The sequence below is a fragment of the Xiphophorus hellerii genome, chromosome 1 (genome assembly GCF_003331165.1).
Source record: "Xiphophorus hellerii strain 12219 chromosome 1, Xiphophorus_hellerii-4.1, whole genome shotgun sequence".
In the NCBI taxonomy this organism is placed as follows: domain Eukaryota; kingdom Metazoa; phylum Chordata; class Actinopteri; order Cyprinodontiformes; family Poeciliidae; genus Xiphophorus; species Xiphophorus hellerii.
Window position 1 is genome coordinate 3,700,683 of NC_045672.1, and position 12,124 is coordinate 3,712,806.

Below are 12,124 nucleotides of genomic sequence, written 5' to 3' on the forward strand. Positions count from 1 at the left end.
GGATTTACACCTTCAAATTAAACGTTGGTTTTTAATCAGTGACATTTACTATGATACAATACACTTCCAATAAAACTTCAGTTAAAACGTGAAAAATTATAAGGCCAGTCAGGAGATCAGAAACCATTTGCTAGAACCTCCTTTAGTGAACATGTTGATAAAATGCGTAACACAGAGACTAATATTATTACTCTGCTTTGCTAATAGCAGTCAGCCACATTACTAGGTGATGGAACATGGTTGAGTTAAGTTTGATGTTATTCTTATTTGAAGTTTGAACTTCATATGTAAGTAAAACACAGCCGGAGTAGCTTTTTCCTGGTTTAGTGTTTTGTTCAAAAAGAGGGTTCTCCTAAAGTATTCACCAGGGATCATACAAGAGATCATACAAGCCTATAATCACATATTTACCAATGATTAAAAAATAAATAAATAAAATGGGACAGTATATTAAGAACAGATTTCTTCACAAGACTTATCAAAAGAATTTATTTAAATAAAATAATTGCAAAAATGTTAAAACTTAGAATAATAAAAAAAAAATCACGTGCATTTAAATAAAAGCACTCTACTTCCCATTCACACACTTCTTCAATCATGTTTCCTTATTGTTTTTTTCTTTACATTCACACAGTGTCTTTATCTCTCTTTCGATCCAAGTCTTTGTTGGACAGTGAGATGGAGATCTGAGTGCAGCAGAGTGCCAGAGACATACAGAACGGGGAGATGAAGACATTCACAGCACATATAACCAAGGAGCGCAAGCAGGGCAGGAAGGTGTTGCTCAGCTGTATGCAGGGAACCAGGAACCTGGAGAGAGAAAAAAAAACATCAGAAAAGAAATCATAAGTAACAATTGGTCTAACTGGGTGACATTTTGTTAGGATAGTCTGCTTTGATAGGTCAGGTCGATACTCTGGTACCGACCCGAAGTCGGAACACTGATCTGCTTGAGAATGTGGGAGATGCTTACAGTGGCAAAATGGAATTGGAGTATTAATCGCATCAAGGAGAAAAAAAGGATATATCTGCTGTGCATATGATTTACGGACATATATGAGATCTAAATATTTTTAAATCCTTACAATGTAAAAGCGAGCCGAACCAGCATAGAGTCAGATTGTTGCCATTTAGGTTTATTGAGCAACAAGCTGATACTATAGCTTCAGCAAGCAATTTTGAAGCAATAACATATTAATAAATATATATTTTTAGACTGTTGTCACTTGCATTTTGCATGTTAAGTGAGTGAGGAATTGAATGTGTCACTGAATGACTGATTTGGTCAGAACATACCAGACGCGTAGGCAGGCGAGGACGGCTAGGAAGAGTCCACACAGGAACGCAAGAGGCACAGCAAACAGCAAGGAGAGGCAGCGATAGGTCCAGATGCGAGTCGTCTCAAAGCCAACCAGACTGTAGGTCCACACACCATCTATGCTATGAGGAGTGGCAGGTTCAGCCAGAACATCTCTGACCTCCACCTACAGAAGACGAACAAGAAATGTATTCTATTAGAAAAATATATCTGTCAGTCTTTTATGTACTCTCTTTTTCGTTATTTTAATGTGAACTGATTCTGAAATTAAATTGCTTAATGATATCCTGATTTCACGTACGCTTCGGAACCATTTTTTTAAGTCAGGTGGGATGGGTAAGGGAAGCATCTAAAACATGAAGGACAACATTTCTTGACAACTGGATTAGCCACCTCTCACTGGACACTTGCTGAAAATTTTTAATCTGTAAAAGTAGCTCAATTAGCTCTTCCAGGTGCTGAAGATGATGGTGGGCAACAACTTGAAGGACACGCAGCTCCAGCAGATCGTGGACAAGACCATTATAAACGCAGACAAGGACGGAGACGGCAGGATATCCTTCGAAGAGTTCTGTGCAGTGGTCGGCGGCCTCGATATACACAAAAAGATGGTGGTGGACGTGTGAGCGCCCTCCGCTTGCTGAATCGCCCTCCTCGCCCTCAACACTCGCTTTTCTCCACCATCTCCGAAGATCTGCTCAAAGACGTCTGGCAAAACGCTCTCTGTGTAACTCAATGGAAGTATTCTCTCTCTTTATATCTATCTCTCTGTGAAGCCGCTTTTTCTTTTCTCTCTGAGAAAAGAGACTGAGAAAACGCTCTGTTTTTCCGAGACAACTCAACCAGAACATGACAGCAGCTGTGCCTCCATTAACCATAAAATTGTGAAAATTGAAATGACAAAAAAATGCTTAATAGAAACACACCGACTTTGAAAAAAACTCAAGATTTTCTCTAAAGAGTTTTTGCGGTAGGATGAAAGGGCTTTTCAGCCATATCAATACACTTTTTTCACATCATACGAGTCAGGTGATCAACAACTCGATGTTACTACTGGCAAAAACGATTAAGAAGAAGACGACAGGAAGTAGTAAAAGGATGGTGATTTCTTTTTTTCGACAATGTGCAGCTGGCTCCACCAGAGCTCTCACAGCACCGCACAGTTCATTAAGAGTTGTGTTATTCGAATGTGTTTAATCCCACCGACAACAACTTCCCCAAAACGGCGCATAGATAGCCTCTCCCAAGTATAAGGGTCCAGTTGCTCAAACGTCTTATTTGGCTTTTTATTCAGGCGTTGGAATAAGACGCCGATGTCTCCTCTGATGGCTGATAGATGATGAGCACTAGCGCCATGGCTGAACTATGAATATATCTCATGTAACTGTTTACTGTCACTGCCATGCTTTTTAATGACAAGCTTATTAAAATCTAATTTTAATTAAATTTCTTATTTAATGGAAATGCCACAATTGAAAAATTGTGGGGTTTTTTGTTTTTTTTTACATTAGCAGAATAGCAACAAAGATTTTTGTGCACATTTGTAATGGAAACGCAGCTAGTGATTCAAATTTAAGAAGAACCAAGGACAAACTTTGAGGTACTCCACATGAGACAAATGAACTGAGAAATTTATGACATAACAGGTTCACTGTTATATCAAAGAAAGGAGAGTCGGAAGGAAGGACCGACCGACTGACCAATTGACCTTAAGGTGTTGGTTGATGCCATGTGGGTCTCTGTTGACAGGTCGGGTCGCAGCGGGACTCGGAGAATTCGCGGGAGGGGTTGGGTCTTTTGGAGCTGGAGTTGAAGCTTTCGATGCAAATTCTGGGGGAGGGGGAGGAGTGTTCACCTGTTCCTCATCACTGTCATCAATCTTACACTCCACCAGACAGTCATCGCTCACCATCATCATCTTTGCTAGAGAAAAAACATACATTTCATACATTGTTATAGCAACAGAACCCAAAGACATGGGATATTGTATTTAATCAATCAAATATATTTGTATAGCACTTTTCAGCAGCAAGGCATTTCAAAGTGCTTTACATCATAAAAACACAAGAATACAAAGTTATAGAACACATAGTCAACAATTGAAACATTTTATTAAGTGGCATTGTTACACATCAGAATGTTGATTAATGTTTAATTATGATGTTTCAAAAGCAACTCTAAACAGCTGGGTTTTTAGATTAGATTTAAAGGCACGTTGAAGCTTTCTGGAAGTTTGTTCCAGATTTGTGGTGCATAGATGCTGAAAGCTGCTTCTCCTCGTTTGGTTCTGGTTCTGGGGATGCAGAGTAGACCAGAACCAGAAGACCTGAGAGGTCTGGAAGGTTGATACAACGGCAGATCTGCCATATTGTGGTGCTAAGCTGTTCTGTGGTTTATAAACTAACAATAGTATTTTAAAGTCTATTCTCTGAGCTACATGGAGCCAGTGGAAGGACTTTACAACTGGGTGATGTGCTCTATCTTCCTGGTTTTAGTGAGAATACCGTCAGCAGCGTCTTGGATCAGCTGCAGTTGGGGGATTGATCTTTTAGGCAGTCCTACTGTATACTGTTGCTGAAATCGATGTGACTAAATTTAAATGCATGGATGAGTTTCTCTAGATCTTGCTGGGACATTAGTCCTCTAATCCTGGAAATGTTCTTCAGGTGATAGAAGGCCGACATTGTAACTGTCTTTATGTGGCTCCGAAGGTTCAGGTCAGAATCCATCTCTACACCCAGATTTTGGGTCTGATCTCTAGTTTCCAGCTGTAATAACAGAAGCTGTGTGTTGACTCTAGATCATTTCTCTTTAGATATCTACAGTTTTGTTTCTATTCAGCAGGAGAAAGTTATTACACATCCACATACTGTATTTATCTGTTCTAAGCATCTGTTTAGTGCTTGGATGGGTTGAGAGACTAAGCAGAACTGGACACACACACCCACACACCCACACACACACTTCTCCAGTAGACTATGGTCATGTTAGGCTGTAACAGCAAGCTCAGCCCTGTACTACCACCTGTTTTAGCCCCCCAAAAAGATGTCATACCAAAATCTGTAAATAGCTGCTGGTGATTTTAGGATGGACTTCTTTAGCTGACTTGCATATGCTGCAGTCGTTTCATATCATTAGAAAAGTTGCATAGAATTCAGAACACATATGTCATTGAAGTTTTAAATAGCGGTGTCAAACCTGGGGTTTCTTGAACATACCCAACAATTAAAATATATGTTTACAAAAACACAACAGGATAAAATATGAGGCGATGCAATTTCTTGACTTGTTGAGTAACCATCAAAGTAGGTCTGCTAAATCTCTAATATGGTTAAACCATGTCTTACTTACCTCACTTAAAATGCTTTCCTAGTCCTGTATCAGTAAAGACAGATTTGTTTTGCAGAGAGAAGGGACAGACTGCAGCAAGTTAATCAAAAATGTTACAAAGATCACCAGATTCATTACCAAGCCCTTCAGAGATTATATGCCATATTCACCAAGCACACCAACATCAACAGTGGTCTACTCTGTCTTTAGAGTGATATACAGTAAGTGCTAATGTGGTACTGTGTGACTTATTTCTTGTGTCTGGGTCTTGGTTGGCTGTAGGGGAAAGGGGTTATTTTAGGAGGAGGAGTGGATGGGTCCAAAAGATCACATTTCAGTGGGGGAGCGGTCTTAACACAGAAACTGAAACAATGTCACACCTACTGTCTCGTTGTAAACACAATGTAGAAACATAACACAAAAGTGAAATATTAGTGAAAGCATACTGTGATTTTAGACATGAGCAAAGTGGAAATGAACACCATCTTCCCTTTCTGTTTAAAGAATTGGTTAAAAGTACAGAAAATACAGCAAAGATTGTGGTATTTTATATTTTTTATGTAAAAAATATAACATTTTAGTATGAAAGAATAATGCTAAAATTAATGTTTTGATAGGTTCTAAGTTGTGTAATTTAGATCTACATGTTCAAACTCATCATACTGTGCTTGCTTAGGAAAACACTCTATACTGTATAAACACACCAAAACTTGAATCATCAATTTCTTTGTCGTCTTTATTGTATTCATAATTCTTACCCACATATACAGTTGAACACAGTAAACTTAATAACATCATCAAACAGTGATCCAAAATATCAAGATGTTTTAACCACAGAAGAAGAATCATTTCAAAACAAAGACTCTACTTCTATTTTTACATGAGTGTAAAAGGACAATGAAGAAATTACACATGTAAAAATGATTCAATTACATATTTTTTTAAAAATCAAATTCAGAAGTACGCTAGAATTGGACCAGTTCATTAGACTGTTTTAAATGCCAACAGGGACCAAAAAGAGTGGCAGATGAAAGAAAAAAAACAAGTTTGTATTATGGCTCCAAGATGCCAATATTGGTTTCACAGTTTAAACCAGAGCAAGTCACTGACACCTCTGATATAGGGACCATTTTGGCTCTTCAGGCAAGGGGCACAGTTTCAAGTTGAAGGGTAACGGTGCATTCCATTTGACTTGAAGGTTGGAAGAGATGGCAGATAAAGGCAAAACATCTGACTTGACTCCACAGTAAGCCAAACAAGCCTGAAAAATCAATGGCGTTTGCAAGCCATGTAAGGTAAACATTTTAGGTAATGCTAGGACTGCAAGAAAAAAACTGGTCAATAGTCTGTAAAAGATGTTTATGAACATAAGTAACCCTAGTAAATAAATCAGTGTTCCCTCATTTTCATGAACAGAGCTCCCTTCCTGGACATTGTATTTGGGAGCTGTTAGATTTCAACGAATTCCCATCAGAATCCCAACCAAAACAGAGGGCGTTCCGGGCGAAATTTGGGTAACGAAGTAAATCCGACTTTGAAGCTCAAATGGAAGTCACCATAAGTCAACCAAAGACCTGAGAGAGAAACTCATACTTATTCTATCAAAGCTAAATCTGAGTTAGCTCATCTTTAATTCTGCAAAAGCCCTGAGTTTTGGCCTCATGTTTAGGCCTTTCATCACATATAGAGGGGAATGTGTTTTCAGTCTGTATGTTCCACAGTATGTAAAAATGATATTGTTCTCCTCGTTATAAAATGGAACCTTAAAGAACAACGCTATCAACAGCGTTTGATTTGAATAAAATACGTAAAATAATTTGTTATGCACTACGTAGCTGATGTTAAATGACAGTAGTGTGGTCAGCCCCCAGTGTTAGCTTCCTAATTTAGCAAACCCAGTAGTCGCAAACAAAATCTTTGCTATTAGCAACAGGAATAAAACAAATCCCTTTTATTTGCGTACCCCATCAAGTAATGTTGCAAAAGAATATTTCAGATTCTAAACTTGATTTGAATGTGATGCAAGGGGAACTGCACAGCTAAAATGTAACGATACTATGCTAACAACAAGGTAACTGTAGCTAGCTAGCTAGCTACCTACTTTTGCATTGGCTTATGATAAAAATGCTCTAAAGAATACAATAATGTTTATAATTTTAAAGCCAAGTATGCTAGTTATTATTGTGGATTCTACACTTTGCTTTACCATTAACGTTGCTAGCCTAGCTTGTGCAACAGTAGCTGCTTGTTTACTGTAAAGTACAGATTAAAAGAATAAGAATGGTACTTCCTGTGTCCTGTATTTATTGGCAAATCCAGTGGGTTTATTTAACGTTTTGGTTTTTAGTATCATGTACTGGTTTACAGGAGCTAACTGGTTGAGTTAAGCAAAGTGGGAAACCATTAACTTGCATTAATACGAATCTAGTGAGTTCACAATCAAAGCATGCAAATTTGACTCCAGAAATTGAGCTGGATAACATTTTACTATACAAGGAACAGAAAATCACATGAACTTGGCAAAAGGTATTCAGGTGAAAATTTTCCTTACATTAAATTGATTTTGTAGGTTTTTCAGTAGCAACAAGAAAAATTCTAATTTTTAATATCACATCCTTATTAGCTAGTACATGCCTCAACCTGTTCTCTTGTCTATCAAAAGAAATGATTAAAAGTATAAACCCAACATTTGGAAAAAAAAAAAAAGTTTATAGGAATACCTTTTTCTCAATGGAAGAACTGCTCAGGTCTGGTTGACATTTGTGTCTGTCCACACTTTTATGTGTTCTATCTCTTAAAGCTAAACTTTACTCTTTTTTGTAACAGTTTCACTAAATTCTGCATGACTTCATTCCTAAACACATTTTAGAAAAATATTGTGTAGAAATAAAATAACTTGAGAATACCACAGGCATGGCTCCATTTGAAGGCACCATTTAAAACCGAAGTTACGCAAAAGTAGCATGAGCCCAATGGCTTACCAGCAATAAGTCATGAAGGACTAAAGATAGTTTTAAATTAATTTTAAAAGGTAATCATTAATGTACTATGAAAAAGTGATAAAGTTGTTGGCAAAGTTTCAAATGACTTCTGTTTCTAATGTTGTTGTTTTTTTTATTCATTCGGAACACTTTTGGGCTGACATCATACCGGTACACATTCTAATTTCATAAACAAAGTCTAAACTTATCTGGTGTTTTCAAGTGAAAAACGTCAAAAAAAGACGCGAAGGCACTCCTAGGCACAGGACCCAGATCAGTTTTCTAGAGCAAATCATTAGGGGGTGCTGATCTCAGACCTGCCACTAGGGGGCAGCTTAAGTATTTTCTTGTTGTTTATGTACACTCAGTACCGTACCAAGCAGTTTTTCTGGTGATATCACCGGTGAATCCACATCCCTGATTCTCAAAAAGAAAAAAAGGTGCAAAAGTCAGGAGAGCAAAACAAAGTTGAACAAAAACCAGTTGAAAAAACAGACACACTGGACATACACCTACACGGCACCAAGACTAGTGGCACTATGATATGGCACACGCAATTATTGTTGTCCATAAAACAGAAAAAAGGGGGGAAAAATTCAAGATCTTCACTTTCAAACAATGAACCTATAATACCACAGTTCTTCATGCTTTCATCTCAGTCCGGACTGAAAAGGGCCTGCCCTTCTCAGGCCGAATACTTTCTTAGCCGTGGGGGCGGCTGGAGCAATCGAGGAAGACGAGGAGGAGGAAGGAGTGGCGGAGACAGAAGGGGGGAAGGGAGATGACTGCACGGGAGGCTGACGGGAGAGGAGCTCCTTAAAGACAGAGTTCATCTGCCGGCTAATCATGTCCTGCGTGAGAACAAGAAGGGGGAAGCAGATAATATAATGTCTTTAACAATATTTTCTACTATGATGCACTCCCAATTAATTCATAATTAAGAAAGAACATGTCATTTGCAGCCTGGTAACAAAACAAATACTTGTTTGGTAATATACAATGAAAATGTGTCTTTCTGTTGTGGACATTTTGTGAAAAAAACCCCACTGAAGAAATGCTAGATGTAGACTTTTTAACCTTTATGTTTAAAAGCATTTCTAGAACATGTTCATTTATGCAGCAGGCAGGAATGTCGATGCTTCTTTTTCCCTTTAATAATGAGAACACTGCAAAAACACCAAATCTTACCAAGTATTGTTTGTCTAGTTTCCAGTGCAAATGTCTTAGTACTCTTGAATTTAAACAAAACTAACTTACAAGTAACTCTTCAGTAAGATATAGGAGCTTGTTTTAAGGCAATAATTTCTTAACATTGATTAAAAAAAGTACTTGTTCTGCATTTTGTTTCAAGACATTTTTCCCATGTTGAGTGAAATAATCCGCCAATGGAACTAGAACATTGTCATCAATATTAAGGAATTATTTACTTCAAACTAGTCCCTATATCTTGATGAAAAGGTAATTTAGTTTTATTTCAAGTTTACTAAGATATTTGCACTAGAAACTTGACCATAAATACTTGGTTAGATAATTTCCCAAACAGTTTTAGTTGTGTGTTAACCCTTAAATTAGCAGTATTATATATTTTCCAGGCACATAGTGTCATTCTATAGTATGATTCTGAATAACATTGTAACATGATGTAAAGCTCACAATAGTCAATTTTACATGATACTGTCCCTTACAGTCAGCTGACCAGAATCAAAGGCATATACATTCTTGATAGAGACTTGGTTACCCAACATGGTACCTAACCTGTGTGTTTCTGAAGAGTTCGCAGAATTACAGCAAAACATCCAGCTTAGTAGGACAATTACCTTGTCAACTGTTGGTCTTTCTGCTGTAACAAATGGAGGCTTGTCTGGGATTCTGCAGCTGGCCTGCCTTACGGTGTCCAAAGTGTGCCTCCGTTCCTGAGACCTGGAGGAGAGGTGAAAAATAACCCAATCATCACAAACCACAGAGCTTCTTGTCTGTTTGTTCTTTGAGTGCAGAGGAGCAGCAGCTAAGAGCTAATGCACTAACAGAGGAGCTAATTCTTTTGTTTAGCGCATTAGCATATTTGCTAACTTTGAAAGCATTTAGCACTGTTAGCTTTCTCTAAATTAAGTTTTCCAGATAAATTCTAAAGCATTACTTTACTTGGAAACTTTCAGTTGAATATAATTTAACAGCTGTGTCAAAGTTGTGGTTGATGAAGGTTAAGAATTCTTCAAAAAGTTTGGTGTTTATATTCATGCTCTTATTTTGAAGTGGATGAAGACGTTTCCTCCTTTAAATAAACTTTATTGAGCAAATGAAAAGTGTGCAACCAGGAGGTATTAATTAAACAAATGTATGCAAAAATATGAAATGTTTAGGGCCTCCTCACATTCTCCTTGTGACACATGGTGGTTATCAACCTAGCTGAATTTAGCATTTTACCACTTTAGCATTAACTTCCGCTAACTAACATCTTGGCATAGTAAATTAGTGTTAATGGAACTAATTAGTGCTCTAGGGTTAAGTAGCTAACTTTTTAGTTAGAGGTAATGAGTAGAGAATACTTTCCAATTTTTTCTAAAAGAATTTCTAAACAGGAGGTCATTCATTTAATAAATCAAACATATGCATGAACAAACATTTAAAGTTTTTAAATCTACAATAATTAACTGTCTGACAAAAAAAATCTCACAAATTTATTTGCTTAATTAGAATATTGCTTTTATAGTTTAATGTTAAGGTACAAAAAAAATCACAGTTTTTTGGGGGATTAGTTATATTGTATTAGATTTTTTGACCTGTGAGTACTTCTTGATAAAATACAAATTTAGCATCTTACAATGGTTAATAAGGTTCACTATGACTTAGAATTACCTCCAAAACCTGTCAAACGACTATCATCTGAATGTAAATTAACAATGTGAATCCCAAATCCTCAAATTCCTGTAATTCTAAATGATCATTTTGTCTGCCGTCATGAAGGTGAGACATCTCTGCCACCATGTGGTCAAACTAGAAATAACAACCAATTTCCTGCCCTCTACCTTTTCATCCAGTAATCTGTGTGGTGTTTCAGGTCACAGCTGTGACTGTAGTTTGTGGACAGAGATTGGCTCCACCTTTTCTTACATCCTGCGCCGGCCGTTGTTAGATTGATGCTCTGCTTTGTCCCATCCACTTAAATTCAGGCTGTTATGTAATCATGGCACTCTCTGTTGCTTTGCAGAGATGTGACTGAGCCTGACCAGATTTGCTAAATGTCTCTTGACTTTCAGTTTTTTTCCTCTCTCAATTCACTTGGATCTATCTCAGTGTCATCCTTCTGCAAATATTTGAATCGTGCTACGCACACACACAGTTTGATGTGTGCCTGAGGTGTGCAGCCTTACACTGGTATTTGTTGTCTTGTGGCAGGAGAAGCTTGTGGTTTTCGACTCGGGCTCCCCTCACTTCCTCTCTGTCTCCCTGGCAACGAAGCACTATCGCTGTTTACCCGCATCCTGTCGAGACACGCCGAAATGGTAAGACTTTGGCTAGTGTCTGTTAGCGTTTGTAGGCTTGAAGACTTGCATGGGGTGTACAATGATGAGAACTGGAGGTGTTCTTCATTTTGCTCATTTTTTTGTCTGTGTAAGAGTTTTGGTTAGCCTCAGATTCCTTGGTTTGACAAATCTATTCACATTACAACTGTTACGCTGTCTGTGATAGCATTCATAGGTGTGTCTGAGTGAGTGTGTGCTTGAGCATGAGTATTTTGCATTTGTGTGTATACCTTGTTGTGTTTTCCGTATGTGGATCTTCTGCTGATAGGTTTCCAGTGCTGCCTCCGCCTACTCTACCTTCTTCTCTTTTCCCTCGCTCCGACCTAGAGGAGGAGAAGCAGAGGGATGTATATATAAAGCATATTGTTTCATGTTTTATGAGAAAAAGATGAAACAACAAAAGTTGGAGTGTGGGATAAAAACTGACCATGTAAATATGGTGTGACAAGAACAACGTGATTGGGAATTCTACAGACAGTCTAAACCTGCACACACACCCAGCAGCTTGAAGGTGATACAAACGCTGCTTATTACTCTGACTACTTTTATGCCAAATGCAACCCAACCAAGCATTTAGGATGCCATCTCCAGTATCTCTCCACTAAAGTAAAGCTGCCCTGGCACATGTAGACAACCAGCTTTTCATTTGGTTCGCATTAAATGCCGTGCGGAAACACAATCTCTTTTATCAAATATCATCTTTGCAATGCCAGCTAGAATTGCTGACACATAAAGATCACTTACACGTCAAGTATGCTGATGTACTTGTGTGGGACTAGGCCCTTAACTCCTCCAACTTCGCCTCTCCACCAATCACATGAGGCCTTGCTGTAAAGGACAACAGGATCTCCCTGCTTGAAGGAAAGCTCTGCTGGAGATCTGGCCACGTAGTCAAACAAAGCTACTGCTTCCCACTCTACAGGACAAATGAAATCACAACAAATTTGATTGAGATAATCATTTGTGTTGCA

General features: G+C 38.1%; 2 protein-coding genes and 1 long non-coding RNA gene across 8 annotated transcripts in view; 1 reads left to right on the forward strand and 2 right to left on the reverse strand.

Annotated features, from left to right (window-relative positions):
• Positions 1-12,124, forward strand: part of LOC116720590 (uncharacterized) — a 957,300-nt gene that overhangs the window by 779,105 nt on the left and 166,071 nt on the right. The window contains exon 2 of the long non-coding RNA XR_004339420.1: positions 1,451-1,456. This is a non-coding gene — a long non-coding RNA (uncharacterized LOC116720590). The remainder of the gene's footprint in view (positions 1-1,450; positions 1,457-12,124) is intronic.
• cav4b (caveolin 4b) lies at positions 12-5,258 on the reverse strand. Of its 2 annotated transcripts, XM_032563893.1 has the most exons (4): positions 4,670-5,258; positions 3,027-3,241; positions 1,297-1,484; positions 12-810 (listed from the first exon to the last, which is right to left on the reverse strand). In XM_032563893.1, the coding sequence occupies exons 2-4, from the start codon at positions 3,234-3,236 to the stop codon at positions 627-629; spliced, it is 582 nt and encodes a 193-aa protein (XP_032419784.1). In that variant the 5' UTR covers positions 3,237-3,241; positions 4,670-5,258; the 3' UTR covers positions 12-626. The 2 variants fall into 2 exon arrangements, with proteins under 2 accessions (XP_032419784.1, XP_032419776.1); XM_032563885.1 differs by lacking the exon at positions 4,670-5,258 and having other exon boundaries at positions 3,027-3,497.
• The window catches only part of arhgap4b (Rho GTPase activating protein 4b), a 37,276-nt gene continuing 30,518 nt past the window's right edge, over positions 5,367-12,124 (reverse strand). For 4 of the 5 annotated variants that reach the window (XM_032563556.1, XM_032563539.1, XM_032563530.1 and 1 more), the window contains exons 20-24: positions 11,898-12,069; positions 11,384-11,476; positions 11,001-11,111; positions 9,447-9,549; positions 5,367-8,480 (exon numbers count right to left, since the gene is read on the reverse strand). In XM_032563556.1, coding sequence (XP_032419447.1) covers positions 8,280-8,480; positions 9,447-9,549; positions 11,001-11,111; positions 11,384-11,476; positions 11,898-12,069 — 680 coding nt within the window. In that variant the 3' untranslated portion in view covers positions 5,367-8,279. The remainder of the gene's footprint in view (positions 8,481-9,446; positions 9,550-11,000; positions 11,112-11,383; positions 11,477-11,897; positions 12,070-12,124) is intronic. The other variant, XM_032563566.1, reaches the window with a different exon arrangement.